General features: G+C 38.2%; 3 protein-coding genes across 4 annotated transcripts in view; 2 read left to right on the forward strand and 1 right to left on the reverse strand.

The window, feature by feature from the left end:
- Positions 1-3,067, forward strand: part of LOC140937102 (dolichol phosphate-mannose biosynthesis regulatory protein-like) — a 6,771-nt gene extending 3,704 nt beyond the window's left edge. Inside the window, exon 4 of the mRNA XM_073386632.1 lies at positions 1,677-3,067. Within this exon, the coding sequence (XP_073242733.1) occupies positions 1,677-1,738 (62 nt within the window). The 3' untranslated portion in view covers positions 1,739-3,067. The remainder of the gene's footprint in view (positions 1-1,676) is intronic.
- Positions 3,068-4,324: 1,257 nt separating this feature from the next.
- Positions 4,325-7,707, forward strand: LOC140939004 (sulfiredoxin-1-like). Of its 2 annotated transcripts, XM_073388559.1 has the most exons (3): positions 4,325-4,557; positions 5,634-5,731; positions 6,688-7,707. In XM_073388559.1, the coding sequence occupies exons 1-3, from the start codon at positions 4,345-4,347 to the stop codon at positions 6,713-6,715; spliced, it is 339 nt and encodes a 112-aa protein (XP_073244660.1). In that variant the 5' UTR covers positions 4,325-4,344; the 3' UTR covers positions 6,716-7,707. The 2 variants fall into 2 exon arrangements, with proteins under 2 accessions (XP_073244660.1, XP_073244659.1); XM_073388558.1 differs by lacking the exon at positions 6,688-7,707 and having other exon boundaries at positions 4,326-4,557; positions 5,634-6,032.
- A 147-nt stretch (positions 7,708-7,854) lies between these two features.
- Positions 7,855-16,218, reverse strand: LOC140938318 (uncharacterized). The gene is made up of 10 exons (XM_073387814.1): positions 15,885-16,218; positions 15,364-15,575; positions 14,578-14,642; positions 14,122-14,226; positions 13,106-13,250; positions 11,444-12,175; positions 10,542-10,620; positions 9,587-9,655; positions 8,919-9,010; positions 7,855-8,597 (listed from the first exon to the last, which is right to left on the reverse strand). The coding sequence occupies exons 1-10, from the start codon at positions 16,119-16,121 to the stop codon at positions 7,916-7,918; spliced, it is 2,418 nt and encodes an 805-aa protein (XP_073243915.1). The 5' UTR covers positions 16,122-16,218; the 3' UTR covers positions 7,855-7,915.
- Positions 16,219-23,420: the final 7,202 nt, after the last annotated feature.

A 23,420-nucleotide genomic window follows, 5' to 3' on the forward strand; every position in this document is an offset into this window, starting at 1 on the left:
TTTTGCGTGGAGGAATGTCTTTGACTCAGCAACAGAAATTTCATACTGATGATTCAAATCAATGTTTACATAATAAATCCTGTAGTCATGGGGTTCCAAATATAAATTTGTCCAATTTTATGTGTCTTCTGGTCGATTTTGGTGAAGAATTGTGTTCATCTGCCAGCAAGCGCCAGCAAAACTCAAATGCTTTATCCTCAGAGAGAAGACTATATTCCACAAACATTGACTGTTTTGTTAGAGATTCTTCGCGTTTACATTTGACCTTTGTGGCCTTTTGTCTTTTGTCTGTCATTCGTAAACAATGGCTAAAACAATATAACTACTCTTCTGACCGGATTCCGGACAGATTTTACGTCATCAGTATGGAATTTCTGTCACTGATTTGCAGACGTTCCTCCACGTGAAACGTCCCAGCGGCAAAGAGTGAGGAGAAACTGATGTTTTCCCATGCTAAAAAATTTGTACATAGTCAGCTGGGGTCTATTTGGATATTTATTTTGTTTCTAATAATTACTTGAGTGGAGTCAAGAGTGCCTGTAAACTAACTGAATAAGCTAAGTGCACTTTCCACTAATAAACAGACCATTAACCCTTTTAACCTAAACTATGTTTTTGCTTATTAATGGCATAAACATGAAAAAATAATCCCGGATATTTGTAAAACAAAAAGGGCAAATAAGTAGTTAAGCTAAGGTTAATTAACAACCGTAAATGTCTATATGAACTAGTGATTGCATCATCTTGAAAAGCACATTATATATATGTTGTAGGTATATGTGTAAAGTGTATTCTCAGGTTAAACCCCTGGAGAGGGGAGGGTGCTCAACAAATGTTTCTACAGGGAGGCCTTGCCCCTAGGTCCAACCCCTTACCCTTTTATACACCTTTTTTCATGAAAAAGGTACCCCTTTTTTATACTTTGTTTAGAACTTTGCATCCAAGCTTAAATTTCATGGACATTACACGCTCATTGTTTCTTCCATGGAGATACTTAGGAAACTATGAATCTCTTCCATCTTGTGTACTTTCTCGTAACACACAGGCAGCATACTTTAATTGAGGATAGTATAAAGACCTGCTGAATATATATAATGGAAAGCACATTTTTTGCTTGATTCACTTAATTTTCTCTGTGACCCTTGGTGGGCAGACCAGTGAGTGAAAGAAAAAGCAGGGTTTTTAATAAAATTTTAAGTAGGTGGCTAAAGCTTTGGAGTTGGTGGAGAAGGAAAAAACTTGCGGCAAAGGCGCGAGTTTCTGGAAAAATGTTGAAATCTGGGCCTCTAAGAAGGCATTTTCAGCATTCTGGAGCAAAAATTAGAGTGCTGAACAGAACACAGACATCATTAAATTTTGGCTTTTTTATTCAGTGACAGCACATGAATACTCTATTTAAACTGGGGTAATTTTCAAAGGAAAGTAAGCGGTGAGTTCATGTGAAATAGCTGGCGAATTTGTTGGCCACCGCCTCTTATTGAAAACCCTGAAAAGGACCTTGGACAGTGTGCAGGCATTAGTCTCTTCCCCTTATCTTGCATTGTTTTCTTGTCTCTCCTGCTTAACACTTGGCAATACCTAAATAATATTGCACTTTTGTCTAATTCACCATTCGTACAAACGAGCCAATACCTGTAAATGACCTCTTTTAACTATTTTCTATGCCTTCTTTTCAGGAATATTTGTTGCTGTTGTAATGCTTAAGAGCAAGAAGCCAAAAGCTAAGAAAGAGAGCTGAGAATATCTTGACTTTAAAAACAGACTGACATTACTGGGCACCAAAAATAGAGAAAATGTGCCTTGAGGGTAACATTCCTTTACATACATACAGTGAAGTGGAAAAAATCAAAGAAATACATTTTCTTGAGTGACTAAGGAATAGTTGCAATTTAACAGTTTGGAGGTGGATTTATTGTTTCTTCTTGAAAACTAAACTATACATATCAGCTGTCTTCCCAAGTAAATGATGTTTTTGGTGATGTGGCTCTTTTTCACCCCTTCTACATTACAGATAGATAATTTTTTCAATGAGGGTCTCACATGATATTTACAGATAATAAACACATGGCCCTCAACAAAAAATATTTACAAAGATTATGATCATAAAAAGTACTTTTTTAACAACAAATGTAGTGGTATTTCAAGAACTGGTTCTACTAAAAAGTGATCCATAGGGTTGTAAGAATGTTTTCAAGTACTGTATTTTCTCGATTGGACGCCCCTAGCGTTTATTAAAAAAATCGGCCGCAGTTTTAACCTGCATTTTTTAGAGGCTGGCGTTTAATCAAGGAAATATGGTAGGTGATTTTGCGTTCTTTTATATTAAAGAACCGCGGGATAGACCTGCAAAGTACCTGCAGGCCAAAACATGAAATAGGTGGTGATTTTTCTCACTACCAGCTTTTTTTACAACCCTGGATTGGTAGAGAAACTTAACACAAATTCAAACATTTTCTTTTCAGATTTTTACTTCCTTTATTTTAAACCTGTGTAGAATAGATTGTATATTGTTGAATGTAAAAAAAGAAATACAGTAAAGGTAGAGCATTGATATAACAACCTCTAGATATAACTTATTCCTTGAATCATGATTATACAGTGTGGGGAGATGCCACATGGCATTTTTATGGACACTTCTTTCGGCTCATTTTAAGGACTAAAATCTGGCATAATTACAGTTTAAATTTTAGTGACAATGACAATATTCATCACAAACTCTTTCCAAAACAATTTAATAGAAATTATTAAAAAGAGAAGTCTTGAGATCAATAAATTTAGGACCAATGGTTAAGGACAGGGCTCAAGCTCCAAAAAACTTTCTCAGGGAAAAGGAGATTTCCCTTTTGAGCAAGTAACTTTTCATGCTCAATTGCCCAATTGGCAAAAGGCACAGCCAAGTCACCTTCTAACTTAAAATTAGGAACTATACAACTGGTAATTAATGCTGCTAATTACAGCTTTAAAAGATGCTAGATTTTGGGAGAAATGCCTCTGTACAAAGTGTGGGACATACACTGTAACTACATGGAAAATAAAGATTGGGAGTGAAAAGGAAATATGCACTGTAATTTGTATCATCTTAAATCAAACACAATGTACGTACCTCCAGGGAAGGGGTATTTGACATCAGTCTTTCCTCCGTGGGTAAAGAATTTGACAATAAAACGGCCCAAATTTAATGTGAAATCCCCCTGTTTCCCCCTACCCTGGGGCGTAATATTGACTGGTACATTATTTCGACTTTTTTCCTTATTTAGCCTCACATTTTAGTCACTTTCTATCCCACAATCACAGGTTTCGCACATTCCTGAAAAGTCCTTGAATTTCCGGGAGAGTCCTTGAAATTAAAGCTCTTGAATTCCATTTTTCCTTGAAAAGTCCTTCAATTTCTTCAACTTTGAACGTGGTGGTCCAGAAAGTGTTTTAGTGCTTTTTGGTTTTTCATGACAGAATATAAGTAATTGCTCAGAGACGTTCAAAGTGATTTACGTAAGAATTAACTATTAATTTAAGACAAGTGAACTGAAAAATGTAGAGAAGTTGGTGAAGGAAACAGTTCAAGCTTTATAGTCCTGTTAGAATGGACTGAGCATTTTTTTACAATTATGTGCGAAATTATATTCCTGGTAGGTGGTCCTTGAAAATCGAATGTGGTCCTTGAAAGTCCTAGAAAAGTCCTTGCAAAATGGTTGCAATTTTTTTGTGAACCCTGAGTCATAATAATCTTACTCATATCTGTATATTAATTATATTGGGGTAATAAATTGACCAAGCTTGTGTGTGGGCCTTCAAAATATCAAGAAAGGTATTTTCATGTTTTTATAAGCTTGTTTCTCGTTCGTTTACAGGGGCGGATCTAGGGGGAGGGTGCAGGGGGTGCGCAACCCCCCCCCCCCCTGAGATGACCTGAAGTTTTCTAATACAACTGGTATTCTGTGAAAAAAAAAATAGTGGTTTACTGGTGTTGAAGTAGAGCAAGAGACGAGTGCACCCCCTCCTAAAAAAAATCCTGGATCCGCCCCTGGTTTATTACCTTTTTGATTTTTCTTCTGGCAACTTAGAATTCATACTAGTTTTTATATTCAGAGGAGGTGTCTGATATGAAGTCACTGTTTGTTCTTTATTTTTCGCATTCAAAATTGATCTCCACAGTCTCCAAACAAGAAAAAGAAGACCCGTCCCAAGGGCTGTAGCTGGCATGTTTTCGAAAATCCACTTCAAAAAATTTGTAATTCTCTGATTCCGCTCTCCAGGACTTTCCAAAATCCCATTCATTTCATTTTTCCCACTTTGCTCAACATCGAGAAAACTACGTCATGTAATAGCTCTTGTAATGTCCCAGCTATGGCAATGCTTTCAAGCCGCCGTGTTTGTTTGGTGGTAGTGGTAGTTGTATGTTGTTTAATACAGACATCATTGCCGGCAATGGCCTCAGACAGTAGTGTGCATTCAGCGGCAGTAAGCGAGGTTCATCTAGTACCCATAGATATCATAATTCGACCCATTCCTCCGGTTCTAGAGGAAGCAAAAGTCAACTCACTCATTAAAACAATTCAGGTGGGTTCTAATGACTCTAATGTCGAGCGTTTATACGAAGTAATGATAACCATACATGCTTCCTAGAATGAAACCCCGAAATAAGGTAAATAGGTTGACACATTTTAATTTTGATACTTAGCCTACCGGTACCCACAAAAGGTTCCCATTTAAGACGAATTAGGGCTCCGATCCTGGATGCTATGATAATGCACAAAAATATGGTAATAAAAAAATACACTCATCAAGAACTATGTAGAACGCATTGAAAGCTTCACGGTATTTGCGGCAAAATTATTATTTAAAAAAATAACTTAGAGCAAATGTATAAAAAATGGGGCAAATCCTTCTGTAGTGAATTTTCTCTCCAAATTAAGCCCTTTGCAGACAGCCATTCACCGCTGTGCTGGAGAGCAAAAGTCGCACTGGGACAAGACAAACAAAAGGCTAACATAATTTTAAATGGTATTGTCCTTTGTTTGTCTCGTCCCAGTGCGACTTGTACTCTCGGTGGAGTATTGTACCATGTGAATGGCTAACTGCAAAGGGGGCTATTCGAAGGCCTGAACAGTGCATGTATATGTTAATATCTGTTCAGTAATACCCTGGCCAGAGACCCCCTACACAGACTGTCCAACCTTTTGAGTAGGTAAAATTGGGATATTTTTTGATAATCGAGGAATCACATGAAGGGGTGAGCCACTAGGGGGCTCTAGGATCATTCTCCCCAAGAAATAAATGTGAAATCGTGATCCTCCAAGACGCCATTTCTATCCAAAAATAATGTTCACTAAATTGATTGCGGCTTTTTGTTCAAGTATTCAAAGTTTTCTGGTGTATCAGTTTTCATTAAGTATACTCTAATATGTGTTCTTGTATAAGTATCACAAGAATTCATTTGGAAATAATTATCAGAACAGATTTCAAAATCGGGATTTTTTTATCCCGATTGCAGATTGGTTGGGATTCGGGATTTTCAAGCAAAATCAGGAGAATCCTGACAAAATCGGGATGGTTGGACAGTCTGCCTACACTTCCTATTGGTAATCCTGAATACATGTACTCAGTAGCTTCCATCTCATTCCATCATGTTTCAGGATAAGAGTTTAAGACATACAGTACCACCAATTGATGTCTTATGGATTAAAGGACGAGAGGGAGGTGATTATTATTACTCATTTGGTGGCTGCCACAGGTATGAAGCTTACAGAAAGCTCAACATGAAAACTATTCCTTGCAAGATCATTCAAGCCACCATTGAACATCTTAGAGTCTATTTAGGATCTTCTCTGCCAGACTTAAAATGAGCACTAACCCCTAGTATTACTGTATATTATTTTGTAGTCTGTAATACTTCAATATATATTTTTAGTATGGTATTCCAAAGCCAGTGTAACATTGTAAGGAGAGCACACTGAAAATAATCTTGTATAGTTGTAATTTAGCCCTTGTTGATACTTTTGTCTCAAGCATTAAAGCTTTTCTCAGCAAGTTGTCTTTGGTGATGTAGATGGGCAAATATGGCATGCTTCTCACAAAAAAGACTTGCTAGTGTAGGGAAGTAAAGGTCTGAAACCATTCTACTGGTGTATCAACTTTTGACATGTTTTACTCAGGGTATATTTTGGGTTCAAATTCCTTCTTTTTAGGACACTGTGCTCCATTTTCCACTGCTAAAATATTCTGACACACAGTTAATAAAACGAAAAAAAAAAAACTTTAAAAAGGATGGTTTATTTTGCAACCAATCGTTCTCAGCAAGTTTCACTTTTGTAACAACTCAACTACAGCTGTCTATCATATGTGTGTCTCAACATGCTGTGTTAAATTTAAGTACAATAAGCAAAAGAAAAGAGCCTAAATTATAGTAAAAATATTTACTGTTATTTTTAAGCAAAATTTAAACAAAAAGTAAATGTGATGTTTATTTATCAAATAACATCTTTTGTACAATTTAATGTAACTGATAACTTTGATTGGAATATTAACCAATTTGTAAATTCAACTTAAAATAAATTATTATAATATAAATAAGACAGAGCTTGTTAAATAATTTACTGCAGTTCGAATCCCAACATAAAACCAGCTGTAAATTTTTAATTCCTTTTTGAGCAGGAGTTTTTAGTTTGCTTGTCTATTTGTTTCCAATAGAGCCAACTTCTATGTATTTCAAATGTAAGGGACGTGCTCAGTTATTGACGTATACCTCAGTCCATTTTTTTTTCAAGTAAGAGCAAACTAGTACTTTAAACATCTTCAATTTTAGATCCTGTAAGAAGGTTTATTGTCGGAGTCTAACTTTTGAGTCTGTTGACTAAATCTTGCATGTTGTATGTTGTTTCCATTCAAATAATTTCTGTTTTGCAGAACATTTCCATAGTGCCATTTATTTCTTAGGACTTTGTAACCAGTAATTTTGAATTTTAACTTTGGCCATTAAATATCGAAATTCCTTTTTTTGGTAGATTAGATTCATTCAGACAAAGATAATTATGCAAAGCAGTAGAAGTGACATTGCCTAATTTTTCATGTCAAATGGACAATTATTGTAGGTATAATGAAACGCTTGATTAATTCCAGGAAAATCCCTGCCTGCTGCTTGCCATTGTGAGAAAATATTCTTCTCACTGTTTGTCTTTATTGTTTGTATTGTTTGATATCCTTACTCATTTTGTCCTAACTGAAGAACCACAAGTTTACATTCTAAGAATTCTAAGGTTTTTTTTGTTCCACTTTTAGATCAATACAGTTTTAAAAATAATGTTGATTAAAACTCAGTGATGAGGGACAACTAGTCTTATTGTCAGAAACAGAATTTATCTGTAACAAATGCTTATCCTGTTAAAACTGATTTTGTTCATCAGTGATAAAGTGATAGTTAAATCCTGCGAGCAAATGGCAGGGGTTTTTTGTCATTTTTTTGTCAAGTTTTTATTTACATACTCTTTACAGTCTGTTGATATGTATAAATAATATTATAAATGTTATATGATACATCTTAAGTAAAAATGAGTGCAGGTTTTACTCATGACCATACACAACCATGAAATAGTTGTCGTTAGTACTAATAAATTATCAAATACTATGATTAAACTTATGTGGTCTTTTGATGTTTTTTGTTTTCTATTTTCTGATGGGCCACTACTTGACAACACAATATGATAGCCTTTTAAATGTCTCACAGAACAACAAAATGGTAAATTTTAATATTATATAAACCTTATCGGATTTTTAAAATTGTTATGTCCTTAATGATTTTTTTGGACTGGATAGTTGCTCTCAAATGTCGTAATTCCTTAAAACTCTGTTGTTGTGGTCTAATTTTGCTCAATAAGTGAGTAACTGCTACCCAAGGCACATCAGTCAGAGTCACCTTAATTCACATGGATGAACCTTTATACATAGTAGGACTTGTTTCCTGCATATGTGCGTCATCTTGTCTGTTACTAATCATACTTCCACTGCTCTCCCAAAGTGGGGGAGACATGGATGATGAATCAGCTGGTGATGGGGTTCCTGAATCACTTGAATCTTGCTTAGAACCTCCTTGACTCAAATCACTTGGGCTTAAAGAATGAAAGATGTTCCCAATGGCGGGTAATTTCAGGAAACTCCACTGCTGTGGCATGTCGCTGCTATGCCCAGCTGCCCCTTGTAGAACTGTCTGATGGTTCCCATGGTAAACATGCTTGGGGTGAAATGGATGCGGTCCATTACACTCCTGATGCAGATTGATCATGGCGTGATTGTGTGGCGGGAGATGCTGCATAATGTTTGCACTCCTGGTACTACCCCCTACAGCGCAGGGATCAAAAGCTGATGGAGGAGAGACTGTTGGCCTAAAACTCGCTAGTTCTGATGGGTGTTGGTGATGCTGCTGAATGGGAATTGGCATGTGTTCATAGCCAGCTCTGATGTGTAGGTGTGGCACATACATGGGACCTGTACTTGTAACAATTGTTGGAGCTTTGCCTTGAAATGGTGCTGATCTCAAGATAAATGGCTGTAGGGAATGAGGTAGTCTTGGTGCTCCTTCATGAACACTTGAAGCAGGTGTGAGTCTGTAGTTACAACAGTGAAGAACATTAATTTTCTCCTAACAATACCCATACATCATCCAGAGAAAAGGTTATGAGTAGTAATGAAATGATCACCAAATGGAAAATGCTTTGATCTTTCTTCAAATTCTTTCAACAAATTCTTTAGAGCTCTGTATGGAGATCAGTGTGGAGAATTGTATGTGGATATTGGGGCTTAAAGGGTTCATTTGTAGAATAATTAATAATGCACTAAACAAAGATTCTTTTTATTTGAATGAAACGTTGTGAAAACAGCAATAACTGGTTTAGAATATTAATCAAGAGCTGTTATTCTTGCTGTACCTTGGCCTGCCCTGTTTTGTAGCAACTCCTACATCTCTGTTTGCCCGCTTCCTGGGAAGAACTGTTGTTGTATCAATGATATTCTCTGAAATCTGAAGACAAAAACACATAGAATGTTTGTAACATCAATATTTGAAAAAAAATACTCCAGAGAAACCTTAGCCTGTGCGACACTCTTGGTCAGTCCAGACAAGCAAAGATGCGAGAGAGCAGTGAAATAGCAAAAGAGCGAAAAACTGCTGGAAGCAAGAAGGGGAGAGCCCATAAGCATCTTTTAGAATACCTCAAACTGCCCACTTCTACACCCACTTCCTGAAAAAATGTTTCTTGTGTCAAAATGTCTCCCCAACCCCCATGTGGTTATCACACAACTTTTGTTGATCTGCTTTCCCCACCACTAATAGGCACCTGGAACAGGCTAGAGAAGGCTAGAGAAACCCCAGAGCCCTGTGAATGTATGTAGGTATGTTTTTCTTTTTACAAGTGTGCGTGTGGGCATGCAGATTATTTACTGAGCTCTTAACATATATTGTAAGGTTAATTTAGATTGTACCTGTTACAGTATGTTAGGTTATGCCATGTACATGTTCAATGGAGGGCTCTATTTTTCACTTCTATCACATTGCAAAGAGAAAAATCCTCGGAAGCACTTGAAAAATAAAGCATACCTCTTGAAGCACAGAAGGTGGCATCCTCTCTTTCACCATCTGTACATACTTAACCGTCAGTTCAAGTACCTGGTACAGTGATACATATTGAAAACAAATGAACATAGTTAGAGGTCAAAAATAATTATTGGATCCTGGACAGTAACATTTTTCTGCCACTCACTAGCTGGTGCTACAATTAATTATTATAGTCAAAGCATCCTTAATTAATTTTATCATCCATGGGAGGCCAAAAAATTGTAATTTAGTTTAGAACTGGCTGCTCATGTCAATAGCTTTTGTCAGTGGAAAGTTCAAATAGAGTTTTGTCAAAACAGCTGATTGAGAGCTCCAAATGTTACAGCCTGCACCATACAACTGTAGACGAAACTAAACTCTGGTAAAGTCCGTCTGCAAAACAGCACCGAAATCCTTGTTTGGGCCCCCATCTGTTTTCTAGGATTTGAGTATGCGCCATGATTGGCTCGTTAAAAAGGCCATTGTTGATTTACCAGTCAAGATGGATGGAAATTCAAAATGCACTTCCTGTAATTTGTTGAGGCCGTTAGGGGCCCAGGAAAAGTATCTCAGCCCTGCATCACAGATGTTTCTCACTGAGGTTAAATTACATCTGCAATACAGGCTACAAAATTAATGTTTTTTACTGTTTATAGATGTCAGAGTTAATGATAGTGAATCATAGTAATACTGGTAATAAGAATTAAGCTAGTGTTTAAATGATCTATTATTTACTACCTCAATAGCCATTGGATCAGTGGGCATAACGTCCTATTTAATATTCTTAATACGGGACATAATCATGACTTCTTGAATCATGTGTATGGACTGATGAAAGAGGAAACAGTGAGCTACATGAAATGGGTCTTGGTATGCATTTTAGCTTGCAAGGCACACAATAATTACAATCTTCAAGAAGAATTAAAATTATAGTTTTATTAGTATTTCACTGACTTACGGATGCCATGTCCGATTTTTTCCCAGCTACACTTGGTAACAAAAACCGCAACTGATCACAGCTGTCCTTGATGCGTTCTCTGGAAAAGAGCAACTTTTCTTTTACTAAATGGGTTTGCTGAATGACAGTAGTATTGAAGGAAGTGAATTTAACAGTTTATTAAAACCAAGGAGCCCAGAGGCAGACTTTTCTGCTAAACATCCCTACCTCTATGCAATAAGTGGTGGGAACAAAACACAAGCCAACTAAACATGAAACTCTCCAACTTAATAGGAGCCAATTGCTTGCATGTGATTGACACAGATACAGCTTGTGCATATACAGTGCATTTCACAAAGTTTAACTTAATGTACTGTTAATTGAATATCCTGGTGGCAGCAATTGTTATTGACTTGTGGCTTGTTAAGATCTGAGTGAATTATTGAACTAGTTCTATTGATACTGAAAATAGTTTGATTAATAGTCATGTAACTATGAATTTATTTATTATTGGTAGTCTTTACACTAAAGCCTAAATAGGCTAAGAAATAGTTTTAAGACAAGTAAATTTTAATTGCTCCAAGTAAAATAAAGCTTCACACACAACCAATTCTTTTTTACTTCAGTTTAACTTAAGGCTATTTTCCCACACAACATAATTAAGATTGATTGACATGTTTCGCCTCTCTCAAGGCTCAAGAAACCGCAAGTAACCGCAAGTCAGCTAAGTCGCTTTTAAGGATGGTTTTCAAGTCGCTTGAAACTTTCTTGGATCGTTTCAACTTTCCGACTTAAATGAGATGCAAAGTAAGGTTACTTGAGATTTTACTTAGGCCTTCACCCACGAATTTTTGGTTAAGTAAAACTTAGCAGCTCTTAAGTCTTACTTAACAGTCTAGTGTAAAGACAACCATTATCTTCACCTTCTTATTCTTTCTTTGGAGCTGTGTTTAGATAGGTCATCATGTAGCAGGGTGATCTTCATATCTTTGCTTCCCAATGGACCACTTATCATGTAAGCGGGACTGCCCACCACTTTAACACTGCTACAGTCAGCCGATGTTTTATTTGATGCTGGATGCTGTTCAGGCTCAGCCTTTGATGATGTTGCATGGGTTGAACCAAGTCCTCCATTGTTTGAGGAGGAAGTGCTAGGGTAAAGCGAGGGTGTATTGACAGGATGAAAATTGGAAATGGGGCTTTGTCTGTTTGGTTCAGATGGTTGACTTTGGTGATAAACATAGCTTTGACTGCAGTGCTCTCTGGGATAAACATGTTTGACCATGCCCGCAATGTGTCCAGGAACCGCTCCACTATGCACAGGAACATGTTCTGGTGCTGATCTGGACAGAAACAGTGAAGATGGTGGATGATCCTGGTAAGGATTTACACTATGCACAAAGTGTTGTGGTGCTGTGAAGCTTGAAACGACTTGGCTGTTGGGTTGGTGCAACCCACCATGGTTGTGTGTGTGGTCAGCAAAGCCTCTGTTATGAATTATTCTATTTCCACTGTTTGAGACATGCTGTATAACACTTGGAAAGGGTTGCTGATTGTGGGACACTGGCTGGCTGACATGCAATTGTGGTTGTTTGATCAAGGCTTCTGTTGTTGATGTACAACTACCTGAGTGGGAAATTCTGTCACAGCTTTGTCTGCACAAAAATAATTAGAAAAATATATTATGTCATGTCTTAGAGGAGGTGGTAGAAACATGAGAAAAAAGATGCAGTTTGACACTAATGAAGCGAAACTTCAACACCAAAAATGAGACCCTAGACACTTCCCCACTGGTCAGGCCCCATTTATGTGTCCCTGGTAGAAGTGTCACCCGCCCACCCTGGTTACCCTGGTCAAGCCAACTTTTCCTTTTCCTTTAGGCTGGGCTAGAACTACAAAGAAGGGTGACATCCTTCGCTGGGTCACCTATTTTTTATGGTAGATCACACTTGTAGCCGGGTCAACTTTTCTCCATTAAAAACACTTTGGCTCACCCACCCGGTTTAACTCGTCAAGCCCTGTATAAATCATCTCTTACCTCAGGCAAAGGGGTCAACTTTTTTCCCATATAAATGCTTGCTAAAGTTGACTCAGCTGGGAGGGTGACCCTCTTAACTTTTCTCTTCTTACTTCTGTGAGAGTTTAGAGACCCTCTTTCCCTCAGACTTTCCTACAACTATTTTATCCACCACAACTGACCAGTAGTGGCCTTAACAGGGAGAGTCCATTATAATACGAGTCTATTGCAGCCAATATATTTTTCCAGGGGATTTAGCTCCTGTCCATTTTATTAACTGGGGTGTCCCTAGGCCCAATAGTGAGACCCCAAGGTAAGAATTGACCGTATACATATTTTCTGGAATTGTGGTATTGCTAACTACAAGCCTCATGCAATTCTACAATTTCCCAATTTTTTGTTGCTTTCAACAATGCAAAAGCCCTCCTCTTTAATTATTAATTCAACCTCTTTGCTATCAGCTTTCTCCAGCGTTTGAACGAAATACACAAATATTTAGACAAGCTTTACGAGTGAAAAGTTGAAAAGAAAATTATAATGATTTGCATCGTCATGGTAAGTCACTTACTGAACAGAAGGTGATATATTACTGTTGTTACTGTAACCGACAAGTGATGACGATACTCCTTTGTTCCCACTGATTTTCTCTAAGACTTTTGATCCTGTAGTTAAGGGAATCCTTTCTTCTGGACTCTCTGGAGTCGGGGGCATACCTAGAAATATTTGCCAAAATTAATAATATAAAAGAAACTTGTCGCTTGATCTCTACCACAATTCCCCATCCCATGGAAGTTGTTAAAATTGACTGTTTGGGGAATATTGTTTTTGGTTTTTACGAAATAAAGTTCAACCTCCATGTGAGATTACCTCTACTAGGAGACCACCTCCTAAGCAACCACCTATCCAAAACATTAAAAATATCCCAATCAAATCACTACAGCTGGACCCTCTGGTGACTGACCACCTCTCATAAGTGACTGCAACCACTTACTTTTTTGGATGGTGGTTATAGAATTTCAACAGTTTTTATCCTCTGTAAGGGACCACTTAAGTCATGGTTTGATCTCTACATATATGTATGTTCGTTGCCAGTACTACACTACTAAGAGAATGCAAAGTACTTTTAGGTACAACATGAAACTACACACATAATTTGTTACTTAGAAATTGCATGCCATAAATTCTTTTCTGAACAGTAGATGTGTTCGGACCTCTTCTAGGAAGGGAACCCTTTGGTTTGATTCTCCTAAGCAACCACCTTCCGTAAGTAAAAACTAAATCTTCACTTTTTGGTGGTCATTTACGGGAGTTTGAGTAGTAATTACCGCAGTGCCATTTTAAAGTCATTGATTGCATTTGCACCTTGGGCTTGTGCTGTTCATTGTTCTGATTTCTGATAGTATTTCAAGTCTCATCTTTTAGATCTCTTTCTGTTCCACAATCAATATTTCATAATAATTTCAACACTGGAGTAAATTTTGCAATAGCATTTTTGTTAAAACTGTTTTTGCAGATTGTGGGTAAAAAAAGCTGCAAAAATCCCATTGTAGTGATGCACAGTATGTTTCTAAGACTAACATTTACCTTCACTTAGCTTCTGTCCAGCCCACTTCAACAGAACTTGATTCATTTTTTCATCTGTGACTGGCAAGTGTATAAAATCATTTATACCATGGGCACTGAAGTCCTCTATAACAAATATTTTTTTTAAAAAATTAAACACTTCATTAATTTCATGATAGAGTCATCAGTTACTGTGCAGATGATCCACAAGACATCCACCTAGAGGGTATACTGGATCGCTAAAAAGCTTGCTTATATCTTAAATGAAAAATTTTAACTGAAAATCATCTGTTTACACAGGGAAGGATCTAGGGGGAGGGTGCAGGGGGTGCGCCCCCCCTTGAGATGACCTGCGGTTTTCTAATACAACTGGTATCCTGCAAAAAAAAAAATTATGTGGTTTATTGGTGTTGAAGTAGAGCAAGAGACGAGTGCACCCCCTCCTAAAAAAATCCTGGATCTGCCCCTGTTACATACCTTTACTTTCCTCTTCCACAACTCCAATTATGGCAACAGAGCGGTTCAGGGAATTGGGATTGTACCTGCAAGCAGTAATTTTAGGCTTAAATCAAAGTAACCTTAATGCTTGACATTCTTAACAAACTCCCTTTACTTTGTTGCAAGTATTAGCAAACCAGAAACAGTACACTATAATGTACATATTTATGGCAAACGATAACGTCGAGACACAAGCTTGCAATTTCTCAAATTAGGAATTGAGCTGATGAAAACTGTCCAAAATAATTCTTATTGATGATGGACGATATGAAACTACTTATTTTGTCTAGATATCATGAAGACTGGAGACAAAAAAGAGAAAATTAAAGGGAAAACTTGATCACGTGCCGGGTGCAATTTCACGTTGGCCAGTTCGCCCTAAACGTGATTCTTCTCCCTATTGTTAATAAGGTTGCATTGTCTTATTATAGATATCTGAAATCAAGAGAGAATGAACAAAAAGAAACAATCACGAAACTCCGCAGATGCATAGACTTATTCAAGACATATCATATCGTTTGGATCACGTTTAAATAGAAATTTCACAAACTCGTCGGCACTGGTTCTTTTACTGGAAAGGATTTTTTTTAAATCAACTCTTTCTATCCCCCTCCCCTCTTTTAACACTGAGCAACAATAACAACTTATTACAACAGGAAGACAAAACATACAACGGCACAAATTTAATAGCACTGAATGCTAACATGTCGAATTCTAAATTTCAGAGAAAGACAGTGGTAATATTAACTTAACGATGGCACTCACCTCACCGTAGAGCAAAGTTTCTGAACATGGCCAGATACAGAAGACATCTCCAGGAAAATGAGCAGGAAGGTCTCTTTTGTACATACTGCACTCAAATCTGTACAACAGCAACTCTCTATCCGTACATCTTCGAGTCGTTTTAGTTCCGTCCATGTTTGACAAAGTTTCCCGCCGTTGCCCTCGTGGACAATCAGAATTTTCTTGTTAAGATCCTGAAAGAGCAATTTATAACAAACACCGGGAAAAAGCTTGAAGCAAAAGCTTAATTAAAACTAGAGAAACATTGTGAAAGCTAGCGCAAGTGCAGTGAACATTTGCGTTCACTGACGAACTAACAATCAAAAATCTCAACTTGAATTTGAACATTTCGCTTGGAAACGCAAAAAAGGACTTAAAGATGACTAGTTTTAAAATCAGAACACGTATGTAGGAGATACGTGTACAAAGTATTACATGTAAGACACATTTTTTTTCCCATATTTTTCATAGAGTAAATATACAACGCCATCTTTATAATTTACCTTCTCATAAAACGACGAAGTTCCTCGTTGAAGCAGCTTTTCTTGCGGAGTTTTAAGCCCTCGTTGATTTTCCAGTAGTTGTGTTTTAAACGTGACGTCTCCTTCGCACACAACGGTGTATTCGACAATTTCTGCCGAGTTGTTCTCGACCTCGTCGATGCTTTGCTTTTCATCAATTGTTTCCGCAACCCAAGAATTTGAGCCCTCTTTGAATAGTGCTCGTCTCACCGAGCTCATGACAAACAATTTTAACGCGAAATTCCAAAATCTGCGTCCTTCAGCTGTCGCAAATCGAACAGCTTTGGTGTAAACGAGAGGAAATATTAAGCTTTTGTCTTTTTGGCTCGGTTTTTTTTCACGGGCTTATGACAAGCTAACATTCACGTGTGGAACATTCAAATTTGGCGCGGACAGCCGCGCAGATTTAAATTGCCCCAGGCCAATCATACACAATAAAAAAGTCACGTGATTAATCTATCCTTGAAGCGGAAGGGAAGAGCTAGCTGGCTGGTTCCCACGGGAAATCTTAAATACAAAAGCTGTTGTCGTGGGTAGTGGCAAGAGCCATAATTTCGTTTCAAAAATATTTTACAACTTTTTTCCATTTATTTTTTTTTTCAATTACTTTACTTTATCATTTTTTTTTTCGATACGTTTTTTACCCACGACATTTACCCTAGCCTGAGTATCAGTCGTTTCTGGGTGAAAAGGGAAAAGATGGAAGCAAAAAAGGGAGTAAGCTGAGTATCAGGCGTTTCTGGGTGAAAAGGGAAAAGATGGAAGCAAAAAAGGGAATAAGCTGAAGGAGAGAAACGCCTGACACAGATGCTTTTAGCCTTTTACTGGAGCCTTCCACCCCAACACAGCATGATTCGATACCATCCAATCAAAATCACTTCCGGTCATTGGGTTGTCAGCTTCATGTGTCAAAAAGCTCGCCTAAAATAAATCTCACCTTAACGTCTTTCTCTACTCCCCCTCCAGCCTCCCCCATCTAAAATCTCCTCTACCCTAGCCCCTTAGGAAGGCCTGATACTCAGGCTACATTTACCCACGACCCACGACCTCTTGTTGGTAGTGGGTAGAGGTCGTGGGTCGTGGGTCGTGGGTAAAAAACGTACCGAAAAAAAAAAAGATAAAGTAAAGTAATTGAAAAAAAGAAATAAATAGAAAAAGGTTGTAAAATATATTTGAAACGAAAATGCCCTTTTCGTCACGGCTTCTTCGTCCTCTGATTTTTCTTAATTAGCTACGTGGGACTTGGCTCCCCTTTCACAACGAGGATGGCTAAATCGCGTGGGTAGTTGGGTCGTGGGTAGTTCGTCGTGGGTCGTGGGTCGTGAGTCGTGAGTCGCGCGCGAGTACTGTGTCAGACTCATTCATCACGTAATTTTTGAATAAAGCGAGACCGGTGAAACTCTTTTCTTCCGAATATCAAAACGGTTTGATGTCTGTGAAAAGTAAGTCAGAGAGTATCCAGAATGTAAAGAAGTTTAATATCTTTTTGTTGGAAAGTCTTGATGCATAATGCAAAGATTATCTAATCAGTAGCGTGAGAACACTCTCATATGATTGGCCAAAAACTAATTTTGCCCACTAGAGCGCAAGCAGAATCAATGAAGTAGCAGAGTTGTACGCGCCAGTCCTGCTACTGATATTAACACACTTTCATGGGGTCTGTTAGTCAGCGGGGCTTGCATTTTTTAATCACAACTTTTAGTACCCGAGGAAATTTGCTAGCAGAGGTAGTGAAGATTCGTGCAAATTTTCAACATTAATTTTGAAAAACCGGGTAGGCGTGTTGGGTGACAAGGTATCAAAAAAACAAACCAAAAAAGTATATGTTCATGACTTCAATTTAAAAGCGACATTATTTAATATCAATGCGTGTACATTCGGGTCATTCATTTTTTCTGAAAGTTGAAAAATGAAAAATGAAAACCTGGGTTCAATTTTCATTTTTTTTAAATTAAAAAGTGAAAAATAAAAATTGACAATTGATTTTCAATTTTCATTTTTCTCTAAATATAGAAAAATGAAAATGAAAATCGGCGTTCAATTTTTATATTTTTAGGAATTAAAAAATGAAAAATGAAAAAATGAATCTATGTTTGATTTCCTTTGTTTCTGAACATAGGAAATGTGGTCAATTCAGTTTCTTTTCTTTTCTTTTTTTTTTTTTGACTCAAAACGGAAATGAAACTAACACGGAAATAAAGAAAAACAACCAATCACGATACAACAGATTCCCGCGAAATTGCTGTCATTTGCTTCTTTAAATCAGCCTCGATCTTGTTCGAGTGTTTCAGTTGCAATGGAAGTAGATTATATTATTTTAGAATGAAGAGTAGAAAGACGAGTGAAAAAAGATAAGGTAACAGCGGAGAGATTGGCACAAATGTTTGGAGTAAGTCATGCCGCAAATTATTGTAATTGAGCTGATTTTTCTATGTGTTTTCGCAGGGAATGTATGTGACAACTATGGAGGAACTTGAAAACACCAAAACAACAAAAATGTTCTCAATCAAAGCCTTACACTGAAACCTCTCGTAAACGACCACCTCCGTAAGCGACCGTGACCACTTTTTCGGATGACAGTTTAAGAATTTTCTACTGTTTTAAACCTCCGGTAAGCGACCACTTGACAGATGGTCTTACTAAACAGTGAAGTACATCGCGGCAAAAATTGACAAAAATGAATTTTATCTGTGGCTGTCATTATTGCCTACACGACTATTACTGTACTTGTGTTTTTTTTAGTTCGATTTATAACTACAATATTAACCATAGTTACCCTTAAGAAAAAGACTCAGATTTCCAGGTTTCAGTTCAGAAGTTACGTTTTTGTTCGTCAGACGTTTCAGGGACATTTCTGTAAAGAAGTCACGTACACAAGTAAAATTTTTTAACCACCAATTTATAGCGTCATCTAATTGAGTGTACTGTCACATAGAATAGCTAATGATTGTGTCAATAAAGCAAAATAAATTTTTTTAGAATAAATATACCACCCCATCCTAGGTTGACTTAAAAATTTCGCCCTTGCGGTCCGACCCTCGTAAGCGAAGACCTCCCGTAGGCGACCACCAAACCTTTGCATTTTTGGTGGTCGCTTATGGGAAATTCGCCTGTAGCTGATGTTAGAGGTCCGGCATCATCAGCCTTTGAAGTTCTTCCATAGCTGTCACATGCATTCCCCGCAAAAACACTTGGAAACTAACATCAGCTCATTACAATAATCTGCGGTATGACTTACTCCAAACATTTGAGCCCATCTCCGCTGTCACCGGCATTTTTTTCACTCGTCTTTCTACTCCTCGTTCTCCTTCTCCTGAGAAAAAAATAATGTAATCTTCTTGCATTGCAACAGAAACACTCGACCGAAACAAGATCGAAGCTGATGACAGCAATTGCGCGGTAATCTATTGTATCTTTATTTCCGGGTTAGTTTCATTTCCGTTATGAGTCCAGAAAAAAAAATGAAAATTGACCACAGATTTTCATTTTTCATTTTTTCTGACAAAATTAAAATTTGACACAGATTTTCTTTTTTCATTTTTCTATGTTCAGAAAAAAATAAAAATTGAACATAGATTTTCATTTGTCATTTTTCATTTTTCAATTTCTAAAAATGTAAAAATTGAACGCAGATTTTGATTCTTCATTTTTCTATGTTTAGAGAAAAATGAAAATTGAAATCAATTGTCGATTTTTATTTTTCCTTTTTAAGTTGAAAAAAAAAATGAAACTTGAACACAGATTTTCATTTTTCATTTTTTCAACTTTCAGAAAAAATGAATGACCCTAATATACACGCATTAATATCGTCTAAGAATAACTTACAGAAAAAGCCCCGAAAATTGAGGGCACGAACGTTTTCACACCCTGTGATTTTCCCTGGAAGTGTATGTACCAGGCCTACGAACAACTGTGGTCAGCTCAAGTGAAAACCTCCTTACACAAACTGCCACTAGATTTGTGATTAGGCTCAAAGGTAGAATCGAAGTGTTTAAATGGCGATGATTTCATTCTTTTATGGAATAGTCTTCCCTAAACGTACTGCCTAATTTGGTCTAAAAAACATACTGCAAGGTTTTTTCCAACAATATAGAATGTGACTTGCCTAGTCCTTGTACGTCTTTCCAGGCCCTCTCGGTCAATGCATTTTTCGGTGACGTTTCCGAGACGAACGGACCACGTGACCCGAAATGCATCGGCCTCGCATAATATTGAGGCCTGGGGGCTAGGTTGCCTGTAGCCTGCGTAGCATGGCGGTTTTGGTTGGGCGCGCTATATATTTCGCGGCCCGCGGCTTCGCCGCTCGTGCGCCCGGCTCGACAAAACCGCCGTGCTACGCAGGCTAGGTTGCATGGAGAGTACAGAGGATAAAGAGTTAAACCGAGCATTTTTATTCTATGCACGTTTTCATTGTTGAAAGTCCTTTGGCCTCTCTTTTTCATTTATCTCATTAAACTAATTTGAACTTTATTTCATTTCATTTGAACTTTATACAGCAGTATTCTTTCCGATTCAAAGTAATATTTTTGTTCTTTGATAGCAGAAACCAGGTTAGTGCCGATCTTTGAGCGAAGGATATTCACGCGCAAAGTTATTTATAGATTATTTCAGTTGAACGTGGGAACTTTCCAAAAATGCAAAAATGCTCACGAATGCGTACTCCGAGATGGTCTAGGCGTCTCCCGGCCGTTCGTCTCGGATACGTTACCGAAATGCATTGACCGAGAGGGCCTGGAAAGACAGGGACTAGGCAAGGGGCTAGGCAAGAGCCGCAATTAATAGAATTTCCTTTTAACCGAAAGTGGTTTTCTTGGACGCATGTGCATTTCATTAAGAACTCAGAGTGTGCGAGGAGCATGTGGGAAAATGGGAGCAGAACAGGGGAGGACATATTTCGCTGATAAATTTGCTTTAGTGGATTTTATCGGGAAAACCTTTTCATTAATGCGAAGGGTCGTGTAAAGGAAGACAGGGCCTTTAAATTCTACGAGCAAGAGTCTTCTCTAAGAGGCATGAGCTATCACGCACGACGCACAATGCACGGCGCACGACGCACGACCCACGACACACGACCCACTACCCACCCACCGACGGCATGCTCCAGGGCTCCGGGAGCAAAGCTCCTCCGTGTAAATCAACGATTCCATAGGTATACTACATCCTCGGGAGCAGAATTTCCACTCCGCAAAATGCTCCACGATATTTAACCAGTTAAATATTTGGGAGCAAGCTCCCGGGGCAAATTCAGCGAACTTGAAAACGCTCCCTTGTGGGTACTGACACTTTTTGTTGCGCGCGGATTAATACGGCAAATGTAAAACATTAACCAATCAAATTAGCCAATATGTTCATCCACTCCTCTGGCACCCTTGACTCGTGCTCAAAATTCAACATGGAGTCGACCTAAAGTGTAGAAGTTGATGATCTCGAAGTTTGCGTATGGCATTCTCATGTATTCACAAAATGTCTGAATCTTCCACGGATAGTTCTCGAAAAATAGTATAAAAGCCCCTTTTCTCCTGTTTTTCCGAAGCCACAGGCGAGCCCAAGTTTTCCTGGCATTTTTTACTAACTGATGAGTCATCTTCAAGCATCATCATCATCATCATCATCATCATCATCATCATCATCATCATCATCAAAAGAACTAGTTCCCAAACCCCCGTCTGGTGAGTATCAGCTATCCCACACCAAGTTTCTTTCGTTTGCTCCTGCAGTATGACCTCTCGTGTGCGCTGGCAGTACACAATGAGCCCGGAGCATGTTCCGGGAGCAAAACCCCTCGTGTCTATTGGCCTTAAGCGGCGAAGGCAACGCCGGAAAACGGTGAAAAACAACAATAAATCTGATTAGCAAAAAAGCAACTTTGCACGTGCAGCACACTTTTTTTGTACATTTCTTTGCTGTTGTTTGACACGACTACAACGTAAAACTTCCAGAAACTTCTTAGTTACAAGTTTTATGGAGGAAATGTCGTACGCGTTCTCGTCCACTTTTTTTTCACTGCCGCTCATTTTCACCTTGCATTCATCAACCTCAATCCAACAACTATTTTAAAAGCTCTTGAAACGGCCTACATTTCGCGACGTCATAAATGACTTATAGGTGGTTTTCACGTTACGTCATCGCCGCCATGCTGGTGGACGGTAAACAAAAGATCGCTCATTAGCTCGTTTTGTTTGTCCACCAGCATTTGTTCTTTCACCATTGTTATTTGTGTCTCCCGAGATTGCATGAAAACCACCTATAAGGTCAGTTATAATCTTGGGGGAGTTAGCGGCCGTCCAAATCTACCCATGCAATGGATAGTCAAACTACGAAACAAACAAATCCTTATGCCCACACGTTGGCCAGGAAATGGCCCACTAAATCGCTTCTTCTTTGATGCCAGAAAGTCCTTTGGGAGTGAGGAGGGAATTCTTTCCTTTTTTGTATATTTACCTATACAATCTTAGACACAATAAAATGAACAGCAAACCCCTATTCCTCCAAAATCAAGGATGAAGCCGCGCCGAAGCCAACATGTGCCATTTTCCCAGCCGTAATTTTGAAAGGGGGGAGGGGCTAAATTTTCCATCAATTTTGTCCAAGATTATATTATAATCTTGGACAGAAGAAAAAGTAACGGCAAACCCTCACCTCACCCCGCCCTCCCCCGCGAAATCAAAGATGAATCTGCGCGAAAGCCAAAATGAGCCATTTTCTTTCCCTTGATTGGGGAGGGGGGGGGGGGTGGGGAGGGTCTAAATTTGTCCAAGATTGTAGGCTTTACATGTAATAAGATGACATACGCGTGTCATAAGTAGACACAAGGCAGTAACGAACATAAGCAGCCTAAGAAAACGGCCAACATCCTGTGAAGCCAGCACATCTCTAACCAGGCTAACCTGGTGTCAATGCATACTACGGCCCTTTTCAATTGTTGGTTTTCACATGACGTCACTAAAATTCAAACTACAAAACTATCGCGCCTACGGACATTTTACTTTCATGGTGCTGGTTAGAGCAGCTGAACACTAATTTTCAAACAAACTTTCGCTTCAAAAGGGCTCTTGGTTTTGTAATAGTGTACGCTTGAATTTCTAAGCTTTTGCGTGACGCAGCATTTACATGACGGCCGAGAGAGCTGTCATATAGCTTAAAAAGTGACTTTCTTCGGGGAATTTTGCTATCTAAACAGTTCATGTATAAGAAAAAGTATTACTTTAATGTTTATGAGTTTCTCTAGGAGTAAATTTACGCTTTTGTACCAAAACTCGGTAATAGATGTTTCTGTTGGTTTCCGTCCGCCATGTTGGTGTTCATCCGGATTGGCACCAGCATGGCGTCTCTATACAAAACTCTATAAATTCTTCGGACATCTCGTATACGAATTTTTCCTTCGACTTAAATCTTGGCGAGGGTCTTTGTACATTTACCTCCTTTCATTTCCTAGATTCTGGACTTTATCTATCGAACGGTTTTGATTTTTATTTTCTATTTTGAATGGCGTGACACTGAAAACCAGCAATAACAAGC

The sequence above is a fragment of the Porites lutea genome, chromosome 5 (assembly GCF_958299795.1).
Source record: "Porites lutea chromosome 5, jaPorLute2.1, whole genome shotgun sequence".
Lineage (NCBI taxonomy): Eukaryota > Metazoa > Cnidaria > Anthozoa > Scleractinia > Poritidae > Porites > Porites lutea.

What these genes read in the sequence shown, in the direction of transcription:
- LOC140939004 (XM_073388558.1), top strand. Translation starts at nt 4,345, where the DNA reads ATGGCAATGCTTTCAAGCCGCCGTGTTTGTTTGGTGGTAGTGGTAGTT. An exon ending in CACTCATTAAAACAATTCAG is followed by an intron (nt 4,558 to 5,633) that starts GTGGGTTCTAAT and finishes ATCATGTTTCAG; the next exon opens with GATAAGAGTTTAAGACATAC.
- LOC140938318 (XM_073387814.1), bottom strand. Translation starts at nt 16,121, where the DNA reads ATGAGCTCGGTGAGACGAGCACTATTCAAAGAGGGCTCAAATTCTTGG. An exon ending in TGTGGAAGAGGAAAGTAAAG is followed by an intron (nt 14,227 to 14,577) that starts GTATGTAACAGG and finishes TATTTGTTATAG; the next exon opens with AGGACTTCAGTGCCCATGGT. An exon ending in TCCAAAGAAAGAATAAGAAG is followed by an intron (nt 10,621 to 11,443) that starts GTGAAGATAATG and finishes GCTCTTTTCCAG; the next exon opens with AGAACGCATCAAGGACAGCT.